General features: G+C 41.4%; 1 protein-coding gene across 9 annotated transcripts in view; it reads left to right on the plus strand.

Moving 5' to 3' along the window:
* SOX6 (SRY-box transcription factor 6) overlaps nucleotides 1–18,139 on the plus strand; it is a 372,105-nt gene extending 353,966 nt beyond the window's left edge. For all 9 annotated transcript variants that reach the window (XM_073882851.1, XM_025848518.2, XM_073882852.1 and 6 more), the window contains 2 exons: nucleotides 190–406; nucleotides 11,313–18,139. In XM_073882851.1, coding sequence (XP_073738952.1) covers nucleotides 190–406; nucleotides 11,313–11,616 — 521 coding nt within the window. In that variant the 3' untranslated portion in view covers nucleotides 11,617–18,139. The remainder of the gene's footprint in view (nucleotides 1–189; nucleotides 407–11,312) is intronic.
* The last annotated feature ends 1,065 nt before the right edge of the window (nucleotides 18,140–19,204 follow it).

The following is a 19,204-nucleotide window of genomic DNA, read 5'->3' on the forward strand; positions in this document are numbered from 1 at the left end:
AATGTATCACATGCAAAATTATTCTTTGCTCTTTACAACTATAAAAGACTACTTGGGAGGCTCAGTGGTATGTGGTGGTAGGAGCTACCCAGAGCACAGGTGAGTGATGCAGCGGGACGGTAAATACAGTATTTACCAGCAACATGTTGCCTTGACCACTTGGGTACTGAGGGCTGTTTTTATGTTTAGGGTCTCGCTGGAAATCCATGTCCAACCAAGAGAAGCAACCTTACTATGAAGAGCAGGCCCGGCTAAGCAAGATCCACTTAGAGAAGTACCCGAACTATAAATACAAACCTCGACCGAAGCGCACCTGCATTGTTGATGGCAAAAAGCTCCGGATCGGGGAGTATAAGCAACTCATGAGGTCTCGGAGGCAGGAGATGAGGCAGTTCTTTACTGTGGGGTGAGTGTTCCAGAATGTAGCCACCTGGGCTTTCCCTTCCCATTAGGAAACCGCAGGATGGCTACCGGCAGTGTGTTGGAAACCTTGGCTGTGGTGATCTTTGCAGTGTTACACACACACACACACACACACACACACACACACACACACACACACAGTCTTGCAGCCTGGCTCCTGCTCAACAGCTCAAAACAAACCTGGTCGCCCCTCTCCTTGTCTCCCGAACTAATCTAAGATGTTCCATGCCCACACACAAAGTTGCTGGTAGTTTATTTAAGCAGACATACAGGGAGAAAGAATAAAAACTAACTTCAGAAATCCCCAGAAGCTTTCCAGCTTCTCTGGGTGGTGCTTCTGATTCTAATCACAATAGTCTGCTTTTGTTGTGGGATCTCCCACAAGATAATTGGCCTTGACATTGGTTAGAAGACCTCATTTTTGGCATAAGATCCAGAACTCCTGTTGCAGTAAATTATTCTGTGGTGGAAGCAATAACAATGTGGATTTTCTTGCTTAAATCAGAAACTAGACATGTTTTTGATATCTTCAAGTCTGATTTCATGTCATTTTGTTTAAAAATTAGGTAATAGATTTCTGGTATAAATTTCGACTTGGCTGACTGGCTGTCTGCATTGAAAAGAGGCTCCTTGTAACCACAGCAGTTGGGATAAGTGGGGGTGCAGATGCCTGTAGGTTCCAGCATGCCCAGGCTGAGGAGCACAGGGGGTGACAAATCAGAGGACCTTTCTGGAGGCACTGGCCTGAGGCAGCTGCAATCTGATTGGGAAGATACTTGGGAGAGGCCTTGAGAGAGAGGAGTAAGGAAAAAGGCAGCTGGATTCACTGTTAACCAGGGGGAGCATGGATATTATATGGCAGGGAAATGGGACAGCTTCCCCTGCAGGTGAGGAAAAGATGTGCCTTAGAGCGAAAGTAAAGAGCTGTTTATTTTTAAGGGCACTAAAAAATAACATCGCGGAATAGAAACTTGGTTTCAGAAGCATATGTTTAGAAGCATAAAATTAATTTGGAATAGTAAATAGAATACGAAAAAAAAAAGGGCCGGTGAAAGCAGTCTGGGTCATGAATCTGTGCCCTACCCTAGAGAATTCTGGAGAGGAGCATGGGCTCCAGAGTTTGACTGCTGAGGTTCAAGCACTGGGCCACCCACCTGGGCAAGTTATTGAACTTCTCTGAGCCTCTGTTTCCTCATGTATGAAATGAAATAAATAATAGCACCTATCTCATACAATTGTGGGGAGGATTCAGTGAGGCAGTGCTTAGTACTTAGCTTTATAGTGTTTAGTACATTAGCAATAAAGGTGAGTTTTTGTCATTATCATTACTATTAAATATGGATTTACTATCACAATAAAACTATATTTTAGATCATAGCAGATAGTGAGTTTCTTTACACTGTGGCAGAACTTTTTCAAGGTAAAGGGAGGCTTAAGCTACTTCATTATTTGAGAATCACAGTCTATTAACAGATGAAGCCATGCCAAAATAGGTTTATCAAATTTTTCTGTATTATAAATGTTTGCATTTTTAAAAATAATGCTTTTAACACCAGAAGTACAATGCAGTATAAGTAGGCTATTTACTGGCTATTTAGACGATTTATGAAAAATACCAATTCACAGGGTGCTTTAAGAAGCATAGTCACATTAAACAAAATACACATTTATTTTAACTGTGTGATAAATGTCTTCTTTTAATTCTGCCTCTGAGACTGTATATAATCTCCTTTGAGCAGAGAATCAAAGTTTAAGTTTGAGATCCTTTGTGATTCCCACTCTTTTTTCATGTCATGTCTCTGTGTATCTAATGATACATAATGGGTGTCTTTTGCCATAATCTGGAAGGTTGTCAGAGGTACCATTTTAGTTCCCTGATGCTTATTTGAAAATATGAGATGCAGTAATTCTATCTGATTTATTTTCCCTTACCAGAGGGTGCACTGAAGTAGCTCTGGATCAAAATACCTCAACACATGACAATGCAGGTCAAATTTTAAAAAATTAAAACAACTCAACAGCATCTATCATTTATTGTCCACTATATCCTGTACACTAGACATTTTAGATATACAAATCACATAATCCTCTAAATAAATAATGACATGAAATCCTCTAAACAAGATAAATCAAGGTCCTGTGGCTGCCAAAAGGTGAGAAAGAATCAAGGTTTAATTCTGGGTCTCTGCCTCCATCATGCCTAACGACTGAGGAGTTGTCCTTACTCAAAATATGCCTCATCGCCCCATTCTGGCACAGTTATGTGTATGGCTGTGCTACTTGGAAAAGAGCTCCCAGGACCTTTGGTTGTGGTACATGATGGCATTAAAGGAGCTTTGAAATTTAGAGACTAAGGATCCTGTTCCTGGTAGTGTAGGGGGTCCTTTATGGAAGGGTCATTTTGGACTGTGGAGTGGGGTTACTGATGTGCAGGCAATGGCCAGAATGTCTTGTTCTTTAATTTTCAATGCTGAGTATTTCCCTCTGCCCAGCTTTGGTAATATTTGCAACCTAAAGCCAGGTATTATTTCTACTTAAGGATTAGTATTCTCTTTTAAGTAGTTATATTTGATAGATTATCAACTCCCTGGGGTTCATCTTTGGAAATTCATCTTCATTAGATGTGAGGTTATTACAAGAGGGAAAAGAAACAATTGACTTCTTGAGGGAATGGGGGTGAGATCAATTTTTATAGCTGATTTTGAAAAGACATGCATAACTTTCGAGCCAATAAAATTACATATATTGCTCAGCATTGTCATGCATTTTACTGATGATACAACTAAAAGTTCCGTGAGTTAGATTTATTTTTTCCACTCAGCTATTATGAAATAAATTTACCAGTAATATGAATCAGAGTAAGTTTAGCTCTAACCTTAGATTTAACCCTTTTGATCAACAGGTTAAGTATTAGAACGTTAAATAATTTCGATGAGTACTATTAATGTCGAAATGATATTCATTAGGGTACATGTAGCGACAACATTGTCTTTTCCCAAAGAATTCTGACCCAATGTACTTCTACTTATTTGAAGTTTATTCAGTAATTTACCTGTGAACTCATAGAGAATTACCAGGTACTATAAAATATCAAATCTTGGGCTACTTTTTAAATAATAATAATGGTAAATTATTGAATACTTACTATATACTATATACCGTGATGAGTGCTTTATACAGATTATTGCAAATACAACAAATTTACAAGATGAGCAGTATCATCCTCACTATAGGGTTGAAAAACACAGCGTTCAGAGATGTTAAGTAATTTGTCCAAGGCCCCACAGGTAGTAAACTGCAGAGCTGAGATTTAAACCAGGCTTGTGTGAATGTCAAGCATGTGACATTTCCACCCTTACACACATCCTTCACTTACAGCCTACAAACTCTTTCAAGGCTATGTAGTGCAGTGGTTATGGACCTGATTCTGGAGCCAGACTGTTCTGTCTCAAATACCAGATCTGCTTATTCCTGGCTCTAACAACTAATACACAGCAATCTTTATTCCTCTGAAGTCTCCACTTGCATTTGGGAAACTTATTTAAACTCTCTGTACCTCAATTTCCTCATAAATAGAATGGAGAGATGACCACAATACCTACAACATTGGGTCCTTCTGAAGATTGAATAGCTTCCTCTATCTAAAGTGCTTAGAACAACGTCTGGCACATAGGAAGCCCTGAATCAGAGCAAATATTATTATTCTAGAAAAATAATGCTACATGCCAAGCATGTATCTCACATTATAAAGAATTATATTCTAGTGCCTTATGCTAGAAGTGATTTGAACATTTGCCACTTTGATCTTAATCCGAAAGAGGTTGAATCACACCTATGACATACTTACAAATATAACTGATTAGAATAGGCTAGCCATACTATTTTCAGTATTGTCCTCCTGTAGAGAAAGCTGGATTAGGGTCTCTAACAGGCAATATAAAAAGATTATTATTTCCATTTCCTACTGCAGTATCAACTAACTACAAAGATGTACAATGTGTAGGCTTATCTCCTAATGAAACAGACTTCGTTGTCTTCATTTATAGATGCCGTAAAAGTCTGAAAGATCAGCAGACAAGGGGGATTTGCCAAATTAATACCTAGGGGTTCTTTTGTTTTTGTTTTGTTTTGTTTTGTTTTGTTTTTTGCAATTGACGAAGTTAGGCTATACTCCAGGAATATTCTTGTGATTTGGAAACCATGCAACACTGGTGAGCTCTATCAGGATCAGCTTTACCCTTTACTTGGGCTGGGAGGAGGGATTCTTAGCCATCTCTGCTCATTATCAGCTGCTTGTGTGTACTTTTACAAACATCTACAACTTTTGTTTTATGTGCGCATTCATTATTTGTAAAGCCCAATACTTTCCAGCTATTCATTCCTGTTTGTGAAATCTGCAGTGTTTGAATTTTGACTTTGCAATTGATCTGTAAAGGAAGGAAAAATGCTTTTTAGGAAAGTAATTTCCGATAGACAAAGCTTGAGCCTGCTGGCTGGTTTTTCCATTTTGTTAATTGATTGGTCCGTCAGTTGGTAAGGGCTTATTTGAAACCAGTGATGTGCCCAGCACTGTACTAAATTAATATAGGACATGAGGCATTAATCCTCTACACAATGAGCTTTCAGAGAGTGTTATAGTCAGAGAAACCAGACGCATACATAAACATATTAGCAAATAATAGTTTGTTATACATACATAGAGAGAGAGAGAGAGAGAATACATTATGTAGTGCTCCGCATAATGTATAGTGAAGTACTAATTTTGATTTTATAGACAAGAGCAAGTAAAGCTCAGGGGAGGAGAGATTACTATGCATTAGGGCTAACCATAGGTCATCCTCGAGGAAGGGGGCTTGAGGTTTGGTTAGGGTCAGGCTGGTGTTAGCAGGAAGAAGAGCAGGAACACATGGAGGGAAATGCAGAAATGTTCAATAGTTAAAAAAACAAGGCTAGCCTAGAGATTATTCCTGGCAGTAAAGAAAAGTAAGAGAGGTAGGGTGGGGCAATATTTTGGAAACCCTTGAAAGCCAAGATTCAGCAACTATAATTAGCCATGCTCACTTGATTTTTTAGTCTTTTATTATGCTGGTAACAACGAGAAAGCAAGGCCAGCATGATAGTTAGCTTATGATTTTGCATCCATAGACTCAGTGGTAACTTAGAAGTGGCCTCAGAAGTCATATACTTCAAGTAGCCAGCCACTGTAGGAGCCCTCTCTGAGTTCTGCTTGAACTATTCTAGGGCTAGAGAGCTCACCACTTCCCAAGGGAGCTGGTTTCTTTGTGGAACATGTCCTAATGCTAGAAAGTTCTTTTCTCTTCACTGAGCAACCATCTACCTTTCTTCTATTTGGTTGCTTAGTTCTAATCCTCTTCTTTAGTCCCTTTTCTAGAGCAGATCTCTTCCTTATTTATAAAGACAACCATTCAAGCATTTAAAGATGGTTATATTCACATTCCTTCTCTACTATCTTCCCTTGCATATGTCTAGTCTCATTACATCTTTTCTTCTCTCAAATAGGTTACCCAGCTTTTTCATTTGTTTTCCCCCTCATTCACTAGTTCGTTCGTTCGTTCGTTCATTCATTCATTCATTCATTCATTGCATGTATGCAATATGGAATGTGCCTCCTGTGTTCCAGGCATTGTCTAAGTTCTAGAGCTGTATCAGTGAAAATTCCTGTCCTCATGAAGCTTACATTCCAGCGGGGGAAGTCAGACAACCAATCAATACATGAATAAATAAATATTAAATAGTAATAAGTGCCTTAGAACAAAGTAAAGTAGGGAAAGTGTAGGGAGTGTCAGAGGATGGAGCGCAATTTTTAAAAAGAGTGGCTATAGAACCTCACTGAGCTGCTCCCACTTGAAGCAAAGGTCTGCAGAGTGAGGGAGCAAGCCATGCGGGTCTCTGGGGGAAGAACCGGGCAGGGAGGGCAGCCACTGCAGAGGTCTGAAGGGAAGGTTGCGATTGGCATGTTCAAGAATTAACAAGGCCCAAGTAGTAGGAGCAGAGTGGGTAGGTGGGAAGAGTCAGAGATGTCAGAGAGGTAGTAGGGAGTCAAACTGTGAAAGGACCTTTGGCCATTGTGAAGACTTTGAATCTGACCCTGAGTGAGATGGAAAGGCAAGGAAGGGTCATGAGCAGAAGAGTACTGTGATCAGATTTAGGTTTTTAAAAGATCACCCTATCTACTGGGTTGAGTATTGTCTGAAGGGGACATGACTGAAATAAGGAGGAAGACTCTTACAATAAACCAGATTAGGGTTGATGGTGGCCTGGACCAGATTTGTAGGGGTGGAGGTAGCAAGAAGTGGACGGATTCTGGATGTATTCCTGATAGCGGACTGCTAGGATTTGCTGATGGGCTGGATATAGGGTTTGAGAGAACATGCAGTTACCGCGGATTGGCCCAAGCAGCCAAAAAGATGAAGTAATCATTAACCAAGATCAGAAGGGCCCTGAAAGGAGAAGTATATGGAGGTGATCAGGAGTTCAGTTTTGGATCTGTAAGATCCGAGATGGTATTTTGACATCCAAATCAAATAAGAAGTTATATCCATATATGACTCTGGAATTTAGGGATGTGGTGCTTACCGGACATACAAATTTGAGAGTTGTCAGAACCTAGATAATATTTGAAGCTATGGAAAATGGATAAGCTCACCAAGGGAAGGAATTGAGATAGAGAAGAGATGAGGTGCAAGGACTAATCGTTGGGTATTTCAGAATTTAGATGTCAGGTTGATAAGGAGGGAAGGTGCATCCAGGGACCTAGAAGGAGCAGTAATGAGATAGGAAGACCAGAAGACCAGTGAAGAAAGCAGTTCGGCAAGGGGAAAAGTGGCCAACTGTATCAAATGCTGCTCATGGCATAGGTCAAGTAAGCTGAGGACCAAGAACTGACTTTTGAGTTTAACAACATGGAGATCATCGGTAGTGTGACCTTTACAAGCTGCATTTCAGTGGAGTGTTGGGAGTGATTGAAGTAGATTTAAGAATTTAGTGGAAGAAATGAAGAGAGTGAATATACACAGTTTTTCAAAGAGTTTAAAGGAGAGAGAGAAATAGAGCAGTAGCTGGAGGGGGATGTGAGTCAAGAGAGAGTTTTATTGTTTTTTGTTTTTTGTTTTTAAAGTGGGAGAGATTATGGCATGTTTATGTTCTAATGAGAATGATCCAGGAAAGAGGGAAAATTGATCATGCAGATGGGAGAGACGGTCACTGGAGAGAGATCCTTAGTAAGTGAGAACAGATAGATTCGGTGCAGAAGCAAAAGGAGTGGCCTTACATTGGATAACAAATTCATTCGAAATGCAGGAGGGCAGACAGAGAATTAGAACAGACAGAGGTAGGTGGATAAATGTGATGGCGGGAGCTTGTGAAAAATTTCTTCTGATTACTTCTAATTTCTCCATGAAATGGAAAGCCAGGTCATCAACTGAGAGTGAGGATATGGGAGAAGTTGGATATCCGAGGACAGTTGAGAAGGTGTGAAATAATTCTCTAGGAGAGTAGAAGAAAGAGTGGCCTAGGAAAACATACAACATGATGGGTGAATAGCACCAGAGGCCAATTTGAAATTCATGCTCAAAAATTCAAAGAATAGAACCCTCAGTAAAAAAAAAAAAAAAAAAAAAAAAAAAAAATTCAGAGACTAGTATGCATGCACGGTAGTGTGTCTCCTGCAGCCAAGTTCAGCTGCATGGGAATGCTCACAAGTAGGCAGAGAGTTCAGGTTTTGCCGTGTAAGGGAGGGGAGAGTACCTGCGAGACAGCGACTAACCACAGAATTTATCCTGGGCAAAGAGGTAAAGTCAGGACAGAGGGGGGAGGAACCGGGACAGTGAAAATTGGTTGAATGATCAAGGAATTGTAGATGCCCATAGGGTGGGAGAATTGTTGAACTGGGGTTTTAGAGGAAGAAAACTAGAAAGATAAGATGTGGTGGTCAGAGAGTAGGATGTTTAAAATGGACATTAGGGTGGGGTTATAGCTGGAAAGGACAAGGTCTGCTGACACAGGGAGGGGGCCAGATCACTACCACAGAGAGGAGGTCAAGAAATTGAGGTAGCAAGGTGTTGAAATCATCACCTCTGTGGATAGTGAGTCATCAAGAATTACGGCAGAAGAAATGTTGGAGAGGGAGTGACAGAAAGCCAGGAGCTAATGTCTTTAAGGAATGAGGGGCAATGACCAGGCAGGAAGTAGATAGGGGGTCAGCAGGTGACATAGTCTGGTATCCCTCTACCACCAGTAGTAGGCTTTTGAATATCATGTGCCTCACTCCAGAAAGTAAGTTGTACAGATGTTTTATTTGTTTGTTTTTAATGTTCCGTTACCAACTTAATGTCTAAGTATTGTCAAATATGTGGAGCCCAGTTCAGAAGAGTTTGATTCTGATTCATATTGCCAAGTATTTTTCTGATCATGTGAGCTTGCCTTTCTCACCCTGATCTTGATATCCAGTAGAGAATTTGGGACATTAAGAAAGGGTTTAGCTCCTGGCTGTGGTGCTCATATGGCCTTGGACAAACAACTTAAACTCTCCGAAACTTAGTTGGTAACTTCATCGGTAAAGAGAGGAAATAATTTTCACCTATTAAGCTTATTGTGAGGATTAAAGAAGATAATGTGAAAGCATCTAAGCATAAGCATCTAAGCGTTATCCCCAGCACATAATAGGAGCTCAATTAAAATTTATTTAATGGATCAATACATACAGATATTTTGATTAAAAAATACTACAAAACTGACCATCTATTCTTTCTGAAAAAAAAAAAGAGCGTCCTTTATGAAAAGAAAGTGTACCATTGGATAGTTTATGTATGGTATGTAGAGTTTATGTTATAGATTAGCTCACCAAATTGGGAAATCTGTAAAATGGGTTAATATCGCAATAAAAGTTTTTACTCTACACTCATTATGTGATTAAGGCAAAAATATTTTTATTACAATTATCCAAGTTCAGTAAAAAATTTAATGAGGCATTCACTGCCTTGGGCAGGCTAGCATGAAATTTAATTTGCGTTAATTTGCCCAAAAGTTAGGAAGCAGAAGTATACTGTTTTTAGAATTTGAGTCTATGAGAGGGAAACCAGTACTTCATGAGATGTTTCTATGCATAGATATAGATTCCTCTATCATCTTCTTCAGGCAGTAAAAAAAATCACCATGAGCATCATAGAAAATGGATCAATATCAGGTGCTTAGTGCCAACTGGGTGCCGACAGGATCTGTAGAAATCAGGAATTTTTATGAGACACAGTGAGCATAGTGTATTTGTATATTGAATATCTATAGAGGAAAGAGTGATAGAATTCAAGTCAAGGGGACCTAGCTTCAAAGTCTGGCTCTGCTGGTTGTTGAATGCGGGGCTTTAAACAAGGCCTTACTTTCTTCATCTGAAACCTGGGTATGACAATACTTCATGGGGTTGCCATGTTAATTGAATGAGGTAATATATTCGAAAATATCGGCTATATTATGTTAGAGGTGAAGGAATCATAGTCATGCCTTCTGGGGCTTGGAAAAGGTTATTAAAGATAGCATTATGAGGTATCTCCCAGAGTGAGTCTAGGTCATTTCCATCATTTTTCCTTCTACCAGGCTGGAAGACATGCAGGGCTTTTTGAGAAAATTATTCTGGAAATGTCAAAGAATAACTGGTAACTAAGCTGTTTCTTCTTAGATTCAGGGTATTTTTCTGACTGAGGTGGATAGAAAGATTTAACGGTATTGTAGAGCATCAATAAGAACCATTCAAGGGATGGACCGACCTGAAATCGTATTAAAAGGTGAAAGGACCTTCCAAGACTTCCCTGACCCCAGCTCTCATAAACATTTGGAAACTGAAGCTCAGAAAGGATAGTTAGTGATGTTTTGAAATGAATTTAAATTGTAACTATTGTCCGTTAAGGTTGAGGAACACTTAGTAAACATTGCAACCATGAGAATATTGTTTCCGTCATAGTCTGTGAGGTGGGTGTCATAGGTCTTTAATTCTTTCAACCAATTACAATGACTCGAGGGAAATTAAGAGGCAGATAGTGATGTCTCCCTGTAGAGGGAGAGACTGACCTTCATACAGGGTCTGGTAAGTTCATTTGAACTCGAGTACCATTATGACAGAATGATCGGGTGTGAGCCAGCCTTGGCACCCACTAGGATCTGGAATGAGGCAATGTGTGTTATTCTGACAAGTTGCAAGGCTCTTGCCGCTCTTCACTCCTGACTCCTCCAACCCAGCGCCAGGCCAGGGCCTCAGGAGTAATGACATCCAAGATGATCCTTCCATGATTATGAAAATAGAAGCTCCTTAAAGGAGTTTCCCTACAAGTTCAGCTGCAGAAATAGGTAGACATTTGCATGGGTACCAAATATATGCTTTGCTAAATCTGACTCTCTGGGACATACTTGATCAGTTCTCATCTTGATCTTTCCTTTGTACAGTTCTCAAGCCAAGGTGAAGACACAAGCCTGCTTAACAGTGTCATTAAAATAGGATTCATGCTACCAGTCATTTTGTTTTATCATCTTGGGAGATCTTAAAAAATGATGTCACATGTAACTTTCAGAATTGACTACCGCATTTGTTTCAAATGCCAAGTGTTATTCAAGCTTTGCCGTATGTAATGTTGTAAGAACCCTGCTTTTATGTTTCAAAACCATCAATAAATTGCTCCATTGTATTGCTTAATGCCCAACCATAGCATCGGGGAGATGTGCAGGACTCCTCAAGGGAGCACTTGGTCCCGTTTTGTCATTTGCTTAGAATGTCAAACAGAGCCCCCTTTCGGAACGTGTGGGGGAGGAAGTCCAGTGCCACCTGGAAGAACATAGAGAGAGATATTTCCCCCTGTTTCATTTTATTTTTTGAATCCATACAGGCAGCAGCCTCAGATTCCAATCACCACAGGAACAGGTGTTGTGTATCCTGGTGCTATTACTATGGCAACTACCACACCGTCACCTCAGATGACATCTGACTGCTCTAGCACCTCGGCCAGCCCAGAGCCCAGCCTCCCGGTCATCCAGAGCACTTATGGTATGAAGACGGATGGCGGGAGCCTAGCTGGAAACGAAATGATTAATGGAGAAGATGAAATGGAAATGTATGACGACTATGAAGATGACCCCAAATCAGACTATAGCAGTGAAAATGAAGCCCCGGAAGCTGTCAGTGCCAACTGAGGAGTGTTCGTTTGCTGAGTTAAAATACTTTGACATTTCGCCTCCCCTCCCCCAACAAAAAGTTCTTAAAGAGCCCGCATGCATTTGTGGCTCCATAATTACATCAGCAGAATGGTCTTAATTGTTTCGTAAAGTGTGAGACAGATTAAGTTTTCCCGGATTTTTCATGAACTTGAGTTTTTGTCGTTATTGTTATTGTTGTTGTTGTTGTTGTTTTAATTTAGGTGAAGACATATTAAATATGAGACACCAGGACTTGAAAACTTATCTCAACCCATCGCTGTCTTACAAGTCTTATATTTTTGTCTTACTTTTTTTTTTCCTTTTGGATGTTGATAAAAGGTTTAAGTTACTGTTTTAGATGGGGTTAAACATTCTCACTCAGGTATGCTGTGCCGGCCTACAGGTTGTGAATGTGTTTTTATTCTGAGTTATTTGCGAGAACACCTGAAGATTTCATATTGTGAAACAGAACAAGTCCACAGCGTGTGCAGCTGCGTGTAGAGCATATTCAAAAGGCCTCGGAATTCCATTTTTCCATGTGTAGAGTTAAACTTTGAATGTGCCAAACTTTTCTCAGAACTTTTGAATCTTCATATTTTGAAAGTCTTAAAGGAGACACTGCGAAGTCTTAGACAATCTTTGGCATCTGAAAATAAAATAGCAAACCACACATTTTTTTTTTTCCAGAAAATGGTAAAGTACTCAGGAATCTGGAGACAAGATATTGTAAGGAACGAACAAGGTTGCCACAGTGCATGTACCCAATCGTGTTTGCCTCTTGACGTGCCATCAGTGCGTGACGGGCTGCGCCGAGCGTGCCCCAGAGCGTTCACCACACCAGATACCCACGTGGTGGTCTTCTCTGCCTGAGACCACCTCTCACTACATCCATTATCCCTTCACCTTTTAACCCTGACATTCAGTCTTAACACATTTTCTCTTAAATAATTTATTCATTCCAGAATGTCAAGGGTCCACTTACTATTTATTTGAAAAAAAATGTTGGTGGCATTAATTTAATAATTCTTGTTTTTCACCCTCCTTCCCTGAAGATCTTTTCAGCCCCTTTCACCTCCTTCTCCTGCTACATACAAAAGATGTACATAGTGATTTTATGTCCCCAGAGCATCTGGAAGCATTTCTGAAACAAGATTCTATTAAATACTTATATTGTTTTTAAACATAAATGTATATCTGGCTGTAGGGCTGTGTATTTGGATACAGGTGTAGAGTCTTACACTTCAACAGGTATGCCCCTGAGGTTCTCTGTGACCTCAAGTCTTTTGCCAGAATTTCCCTCTAATTCAGTTTAGCAACAGAGTGGTAGGATCTGTATCAGTGGCATTTCCCCTAAATGCCATTCGGCTGCAAGGATCAGCAGTGGTGACTGCCAGGCAGGAGGGTCCTGCAGCCAAGCCGAAAGCCCAAGGTTGTGGACCACAGAGGAGGCCACAGCGATGCTGTCATGGGCTGGCACCTCCACAATGAGTTGCCTTGTTGCATCTGGCACACCTAGGGAGGTTTTTTGTTTTGTTTTGTTTTGTTTTTTTGCAAAATCCCCAGGATCCAAGAAGCCACATGACAGCCTCAAGGCAAAGATAGAGGCAAATAGTCATGATACATCCAGAGAATGAAAGAAAACCATAGGGAAGGAGGAGGGGAAATACATTCCCTATAGGGGATGTTCCTACTGTTAACTCTGGGGAACGGATGACTCCTGGGGCAGCAGATGAGCTCCTCTGTCTCCCTCCCTCCATCAGTGGCCACGTGGGGAGGGGGGCATGCCTCCCTGTGAACACGATTAACGGCACGGGTCACATGAGGATTTCTCTGGAGATGTGCTGATGGGCTGGGAGGCAGTGAGGTTTCATTCCCCTTTCCCATCTACTGTGAGCTCAGCCCTGCCATTTTGACCTTCCTGAAACCAGGACTGACTGCCAGGGGTGGGGGAGAGAACCTCACCTGGAGTGGTTCAATGGGAAAATGTCAGTTAATGGGACAGTTCACCTCATAGGACAACCCAGAATCTGATCACCAGGACATAGGAACGGCCCCATCAGATTTCTTGAGCCATTTTGTCACTTGGAAGAAAATAGTGTACCTTCATATTTATTTAAGGAGTGCTCAAGGCCATACCTAATAGCAATAAATAGGTCTAGCCAAGCTGTTATGGGCTGTGTCATTAGCTGGGAGTGCTCTCCATAAGATGATTAAGGTACTGATAGGAATGTTTTGTTCTTAGGATTGGTTGGGGATTGGAACTTTGTTTTTTGTACATTTACTTCAAATGAGGAGGAGGTCATTTTTTCTCAAAAAATGAATATTTATTATTGTCTTACTGATTTCTTTTGATTATATACCTCTCCTCCTCACTTCATACTCATTTTTTTCTCTTTCTCTTTGACTCTTGCTTTTGCTCTCTCCTCCTCGCTCCTCCTTTTTTTTTTTTTTATTTTGCTGCATAGGTAGAGTGCTGTATGGCTAGCATTGTATTGTATGTAATTAATTTTGCACAAAGGCAAACATTTAGAATAATAGGTTAATTTTGTTTGTTTTTATGACCATGCCAAAATAATATTCTGGGCTGGTGGAGAACAAAGGACTGTTCTTTAGGACTGAAACTTGATTTTGCTTGTAGTTAAAAAAAAAAAAAAGAAAGAAAGAAAAAAAACAACAAAAAACACACACACTCACAGATGTTGTTTCGTAAGTGTTATAAGCACTGGATATAAATGGTATTTTTTATCACTTCTGACTAATGTGAAACTGTTGTAAGAAAACGACATGAACAAAAGTCATCTGTTTCGACTCGTGTGGGCTTGCCTCACAGTTGCCGGATTTGAGTCATTTTTATGTCTTGTTATTTCATTTATTTATGCAAAATACATGTGTGTATGAACACTTTGTTTTAGCTCCAGCTCTGCCTCAGTACTGGGGTGCAGTTACTTCTAGCCATGTTCTTAAAAGTGAAAGGCTATTCAGGAATGATCTGATTGTAAACGTCTCTTTCATTGGGTCAAACAGTAATGCTGTATTTGAATCTAAATTCTGCATATAAGCAGTTTATTCTATTTATTAGCCAAGTTTGGCTCTAAATGTCCATGGAAATTAAGAATGACAATCACAGGGATCACTTCGTTTTCTTTTCAGTGGGGCTTAAACAAAGTTTTTATGACTTTACCATCTCATTTTAGATTTTTCTAATTGTGTAAATATAACATAGAAATAGAATTTATTTTTGGTTCATGAATACTTAGTGAGATATAAGTTATGTATTTCCTTTTCATTCTCTATCCATGTATGTTGGTCCAGACTAGAAGTTGACAAGTCACTGTACCTCATGGGGATAGTGAATTCGCCACCACAGTGAGAGAGCAGTGTTTCACCTGTCGCTGGGGTGGTCACACCCTTCTCTCGGGCTCCCATGCAGTTTGGAACCCACTGTCCACACACTCAGACTTTCACTTGCTTTTTTGTTGTAGAAAGTCGATGAATTGAATATCCTAAATTTCCAGTACAGCTCGGGGAGAGTCAATTTGCTTTTGTAAGTCCACCTAAATCTTATAAGGTAGTTTGGTGACCATTTAATAGCAAGAAGCGTGAATGCCATTCTACAGGCAAAAATCTGCCTCTGAGAGTGACCGTTAATCAAAGTCCTACCATGCCAATTAGATTAAAGAATGCTCATCAACTGTTTTCCGTGCTTCCTATTTCACAGTATCTTCAGATCAAAGACAAATCATCTCCATGTTGTTAAGGAACTTAGAGGATCAGGATTTTCGTTGTCATTTAGAAGAGGGACACTGGCTCACGGTCCTCTCCTAAAAATTGGACCATATGGGTTAGGAAGGAAGAAAAGGAAGAAAGGAAGGAAGGAAAGGAAGAGAGAAAGAAAGAACAGGAAGGAAGGCAGGAAGGAAGGCAGAGAACGAAAGGAAGGAAGGCAGAGAAAGAATGGGAGAAAGAAAAGGTCAATCCACGGACAGGAGCAGCCTGGCAGGCGGTCTCTCCATCTCCTTGGCAGAGGCGATGCAGTACCTTTTCCAGGAAGGTGGGAACACTTGTCATTTTCACGTGTATACAGCTCCGTCTTTCAGGAGCACGTCAGTTTGCTTCATTTGGTATTTGACTCCCCAGCCTTGTCCTCAGGCCTGATTCGATATGCCAGGGTCCTGACTCCGTCTCCCAGGCCAAGTTCTAAATTCAGGTGTGGGCTCACAGCACTGTTGAGCTTGTCAAACGCTGGCCTCCCCTGAACGTTAGCCCCACTGGAGCCTGGGGTGTTTGAAAAGGGTGTGATCCCTCTAGGGCTGAAATTAAAGGCTTCTTTCTTTTCCTTATGAAGCCAGGCTGCTTCTTCGGAGCACACCCTCCCGAGCCAGGAGCAGAGGCGCTAGCTGAAAGCGGGGATTGTTCCGAGGAAGCCCATCCACCCCCAGTAGGAAGGCAGCCTGGTCACTTGAACACCACAGGCAGAGAGGCTGCTTCTCTCAATTTACTCATTTTGCAAAGAGCTGACCTCTACCTACTCATTAGGGAAAGGAAAAAGAGTCACTTAGTAGTTTTAAACCATACGAGAAGTTCTGTACCAAGTGCCAACAACTACAAAGAATGCAGCTAGAGGAATGTATTGAAATTATTACTGGGTCTTCCTTTATAACGAGAAAATGACAAGAATGGTTGCTGTAGCCTTGCGTGATTTTGTGCACGTTTGTCTAAGGACTGAGTTGGCACTTAAGCTCACTTCTCAACGTACAATAACATTGTATGACCTCATTTGTCCTTTCACAGAAGCACTTGCATCATTTCCTTAAGTCATCTGCCCCCTGACATGTTTTCTTCCTTAATAAACAACTTCTATCTGTTATTCCTGCCGATTATGTCCTGTTTCTGATGCCATACACTGTTGAGTGTAACCCTCTGCTAATATCATTGAAAATATTGATATGCAAACACATTTCCTTTTCATCCCCATCCCATCTTTCCTTCTGGGGACAGATTGCTTTCCAAAAGCTCACGAACAAGTATTCGGAATGCTGGTACCTTTGGGGCAGGGCTAGAGGGTGGGGAGGGTGGGACGGGCGCAGACAGGTAATGTTTAGTGCAGATACTCTTCCAACTGGTGTCCGTGGCTCTATGAACGCTTGACGGCAACTCAGTGACATATCTTGCTCAGTAGTTTCTTATTCCTGAAGAACCACAAGCATAAGGTGAGGCCTCAGTGCTGGTGCTCTTGGAGTATGGGGAATGTGCAAATATTTAACTGTTTTGTATGCTGCACATTGCAGGTCTGCTCGTGTGCATTCTCCGTTTGTCTTCCTTTGTCATATGTGTTTTTGCTTTTTTGAGAGTGCGGTCTTTATTGTACCCTTCTTCGGCTTGTAGCAAATTAGAAGGCTTAGCATTTATGTTCATTCATTATTGTATTTGCCATGTAAAATTTTTATTACCTTAGACAAGCTTATAAGCTGTTACTACATAACTTATCTTACTGTAACTCTTTTATTTCCCGACCTTGTAATTTGTTTGTGATGTATATTGTGAGATTGTATCCTATGTTAATTTAATCAGCACGATTCACTGACATGCTGGACTGACATGCTGGCTGCTGGTTCAAGGTGTAAAGTTCGTGTAGGGCCGTTGGGGCGACTGCAGCTTGTTGTCAAGGTACTGGGCTTTGGCTCCCCTAGCGACACTGGGGCGCGGCCCCTTAGGATGCTAAGGGCGTTTGCTACAGCCTCGAGCAAATTTAACTGCAGATTTCCTTTGTAGAAATTCTATGTATAACGCAGGTACCTACTTGGCCCATGGCTGGTAACTATTTGGGCAATTAGAAAAAACACAAAAACCATAAAAACTAGTGTCTATTGCTGCTTTGAATATGTTTGAAAGTCTGAAAATGTAAATAATTTATCAAAAAAAAAATCTTGTACAGTCCAGTGTAAAGTTTTTAAATGACCTTAAGGGTTGCCATCACATGTCTCTCACACTCTCCTCTTGATAATGGAAAAAAAAAAAAGTTTGCTAAGGATTAAAGAAATGGGAAAAGAAAAACAATCTCTTCAAATTTAAAGGAATGAATCATTGTTCTTAGCTTTGTTGCATACACATGTTTCTTGGATTTCGTTGTGCAGTATTGACGTGAGATAAACTCGACATTGAATAATCTTTCAGTGGTACTTTTCAAAGTCTTCCCCTCCTCTGCCTCATAATTAAGGGAAAAGACAAAATTGAAAGACACACTGTCTTTACCTATCCTGGTGTATGTTGGCACCTTAGCTACTTTTTTTTTTTTCTTTTTGCACAAGGTGCTTTCCTGATATGTTAAACACGCCATCTTTGGGTGATAATGTATATGCCATGAAGGGGCCTCGGGCCCTCAGGGGAGTGTCTATAAGAACTGCCTATTTATGCTCATTTACCTCAAAACTGTCCTCTCTACCCTTAATCTAGTCGTCATCACTCCATCTTTTGTACTGCTGTTGACACTTACAAATTAAAGATAAATTTTGTTTTATGACCTCTGTGTACGGCCTTGTCTGTGCCCTGGACACTGTTCCCACCGTGGAGCCCGGGAAAGGCCCGGGCTCGCCCCCCACTCGCTGCTGGAGCCTGCGGAGCTCTCCGGCTCCTGGCCCTCACCTCTGTCCGGCTGGGAGGTAGGTCTCAGAAAAGTCTTCAAACCCCTTGGCCTGGAAACACTTGCCTGCGTTTGTCATTGTGGAGCAGACGCTGCTGTGGCAGGAAATGCTTGTGGATTTAGACGGTAGGAACGGGATCCAAGGTGGCTTTTTGTCAAGAGAAGAGGAGAGAGAATGTCACTTCCCATTTGCCTGACTTCTGCGTGACAGCGAAACAGTTTATAAGAGCTCCGAGTGTCCTGGGGTATGAACAAATCTCCAGGGCCAGCCTCTCATCTGACACCAACCTCGACGAGCCTAGCAGCCGCCACGAGTGGAAAATGCCGCACTTCTGGAACTTTTGCCTCTGCCGTGGTTGGGAGTGGCTGGCCGATGTCCCAGTTGCTTCTGCCTCGGAGAAAGAGAGCTCCCATCCCATTGTCCAGACAGGAGCTAGACTGGGAGTGAACCCCTGCTCCAAATGATACCAGCTTCTAAGAGTCTCAGGGATGGAGGTGGGGTAGTGGGCTGAAAGGAGCCAGCCCTGAGAGGAGACTGGCCCACCCAGCCAAGACGGTGCTGTGGACGCCAGAGGTTAGTGACCAACACCTGGAGAGTGAGGCAAAGGGGGAAGGGGAGGCCCAGCAACTCTTTGTTGCTCTTTCCTATGAAAACGGAATCATTAGAGAAAAGACAAGGAGTTGCGGAACTTTTCTTTATCACAGTCAAATTGTAAGTTTGGTACACCTGTCCTGAAAACCTGACTTGGCCGTGAGCCTCCCTCCTGCCCCGTGGCTTCTTAAAAGCCCAGGTAAACATCGGGCATTGCTTTGGAGTCCCACCAACCTGGCTCTGCCGCTTGCCAGCCTGCCTGACTTGCCCCAGGGGCGTCCTGAGTTTTCGCCTCTGTAAAATGGGATAAGAATCCCTGCCTCTCAGGCTTGTGGGGGGAATTAAAAAGCACG

This window comes from Callorhinus ursinus, unplaced genomic scaffold, assembly GCF_003265705.2.
Source record: "Callorhinus ursinus isolate GAN/ISIS: 27379988/994484 unplaced genomic scaffold, GSC_fseal_2.0 scaffold49, whole genome shotgun sequence".
NCBI classification, from domain to species: domain Eukaryota; kingdom Metazoa; phylum Chordata; class Mammalia; order Carnivora; family Otariidae; genus Callorhinus; species Callorhinus ursinus.